This window comes from Tasmannia lanceolata, unplaced genomic scaffold, assembly GCF_043159265.1.
Source record: "Tasmannia lanceolata isolate RefF3 unplaced genomic scaffold, GAP_Taslan_0.1 ptg000008l, whole genome shotgun sequence".
NCBI classification, from domain to species: domain Eukaryota; kingdom Viridiplantae; phylum Streptophyta; class Magnoliopsida; order Canellales; family Winteraceae; genus Tasmannia; species Tasmannia lanceolata.
Genome location: NW_027518685.1, coordinates 48,385,941 through 48,388,449, shown reverse-complemented (window position 1 = coordinate 48,388,449; position 2,509 = coordinate 48,385,941). Strand labels below are relative to the sequence as shown.

The 2,509-nt window shown below is 40.3% G+C and overlaps 1 protein-coding gene across 1 annotated transcript; it reads left to right on the top strand.

Moving 5' to 3' along the window:
• The first annotated feature begins 320 nt into the window (after positions 1-320).
• On the top strand, positions 321-1,061 carry LOC143883013 (uncharacterized). Its single transcript, XM_077386384.1, has one exon. The coding sequence runs from the start codon at positions 321-323 to the stop codon at positions 1,059-1,061; it is 741 nt and encodes a 246-aa protein (XP_077242499.1).
• Positions 1,062-2,509: the final 1,448 nt, after the last annotated feature.

Below are 2,509 nucleotides of genomic sequence, written 5' to 3'. Positions count from 1 at the left end.
ATCTACATGGGATCCGAGTTCAACCCGTATCTACATGCGATCCGTGCACTTGCGGTTATTTGATATCACAATCACAGAACATAAATCGGATATCAAAGGATTAGATGAATCCACTTATTGAAACTTATTGAATAAGTTTTCGATGCCCATTGGAGAAATTATACATTTATCTTTATTCCCAAGGTTGAGGGACCCCTGAATGAGAAGTGCAATGGGCGGTTCCATCGTGGATCAAAATCCTAAATCTGATGGATATGTCATGAAATTAACTAAAATGGTAGTTTTGCTAATTATGCATCTTTCCTTTGCGCGTAGATACCATGACTCCATTCAACCCATTAGCTAAGATACTAGAAGAAAATAAGTTAACTGGTCCAAATTACCTTGACTGGAAAAGGAACCTAATGCTAGTGCTCAACGCTGTTAAAGTTTATTGGGTTCTTACTACTCAGGAACCTGAGCTACCTGGTCCCGATGCGCCTCAAGCAGACCACGATAGAAAGTCTAAGTGGCTTGAGGATAATGAGATGGCAAAGTGGTACATCCTTGGCTCCATGTTCAATTTGCTACAACAGCAACATATTGGAATGGCAGTGGCCTCGGATATAATGCTAAATATTAAAGAAAAGTTTGGAGAGCAACATCGCACAGCTAGGTTGTTGGCGATTATAGGCCTAATATCCACCAAGATGGTAGAGGAAACTTCAGTTAGAGATCACATGCTAAAGAAGATGGGCTATCTAAATGAGCTCGACATCTTGGGGGTCATCATGGATGCAAAGACGCAGATCGACATTGTCTTATCTTCCCTATGTGGCTCATTCAAAGAGTTTGTTATGACCTACCACATGAACAAAATGACAACGTCCCTGATAGAGCTGATGAATCAACTTCAAACAGCTGAGGATCTGCAAAAGAGTAATAAGAAAAGTATCTTTCTTGCAGAGGGTAATGTACCATCAGCACCTAAGCCGAAAGGTAAGGGAAAAGGAAGAACAAAAGGCCAAGGCTCTAAGAAGAACAAGCCAGTGGTAAATAACAAGAAGAACTTTAAAAAGTAGAAGTCAACCAAGGGCAACGACGGTGGCTTCCATTGTGGAAAGACTGGACATTGGAAGCGGAACTGCAGGAGCTATCTAGCTACCAAGCAGGGCAACAAGCCTACCTCAGGTTGTTGCAAGTGTTTGTTGCTGAAACCAATATGATTGGTCCTATATTTTCCTGGTGTGTTAACACAGGTGCGACATGTTAGAGTATATGCCCTGAAAAGCCAATAGAATGATATTTTTCTAATCAATAAAGATTTATTTCATGACTTGAACAGGGGTATTTAAATTTATGAATGTGTGTGATGTGCTTGTTTATTGACACATGTTCGTCCTTAAGTAGCATAATAGAAATGTCATGCTCAAAGGATTCACATATCCAAGGGAGCAAGGAGATATGGCATCTCGGTTCTATGCAAACCTTAACAGTTCCTAGTTGGGAAAGAGACTGGAGATCTCTTTCTGTATACAACTAGCACCAGTCTTGCCTACATGCACGTGTCGCGAGGTGACTTATCTTGGTCATCTGGGTAGTGGACCCTAAGCAAGAAGAGTGGGTGCGACGATTGGATCGCGTAACCGAACCGGATCAAATAAAGAACAACTTGTGGACACGAAAGTATAAAATTGTTCTTCCAAACAGGACCCTTCACAAGTCCTTAGACCTGAGGGATCGTATTGGTCTGCGGGTCCATTCTAAAGTCTTAGTCTATCTTATAGTGATTCTATTTTTAGAGTCACATTCGGATAGAGCTATATCCTAGAGCAAACCCTCGAGACCAATAGTGATACTCAATAAGGGATTCTTCACCCTAAAATTTAGGGATTGACATCTACAATTTTGTCAGAGCAGTAGGTCTATTAAATAGCCTGCCCAGGCGGATTTGATAAAACGTTTATCAGAAAGTTTTATGAAACAATGAATTGTTTTCAAATGATTTTACAAATGCATTTGGAGGTCGAACACCGCTTGACCAAAATTGTATGCCAAGAGTGGGCCAGGAGGTAAATGGTTTCCACCTCCCGTATGACTCAACTCAGTAGATGTGGTTACGAAGAAAGGACTTGCACATACATGATGTGATTAGGGGTAAGATGATCTGACGGTGATCTTCAGGGTTACGTCTCGATGGAGGCCACTGACCTAATGCCAGTGTAGTTTAACTACAGAACGAGATCGCAGTGGGACCCACCATAGGGTTCTACAAGATTGACCGTCGGATCCCTGCGACTATCCCACTCACAACTCGAATGACCCGGTAACATCCAAATGGATCAGCGTTCCGCATTTTATTTATTTATTTGCACGAATGGATGAGATCCGTAATTATAAAAAATGTGGATAATAAATAATTAATATATATATATATATATATATATATTTAATTATTAGTTAAGAGTTAACTAGAAAGAGAAACTAGTACAGAATTTTTTAAGAAGAAAGATTGGAGCCAAATTAATCC

Bases quoted from the DNA above. Each gene is read 5' to 3' on its own strand.
- LOC143883013 (XM_077386384.1), top strand. From the start codon at position 321: ATGACTCCATTCAACCCATTAGCTAAGATACTAGAAGAAAATAAGTTA.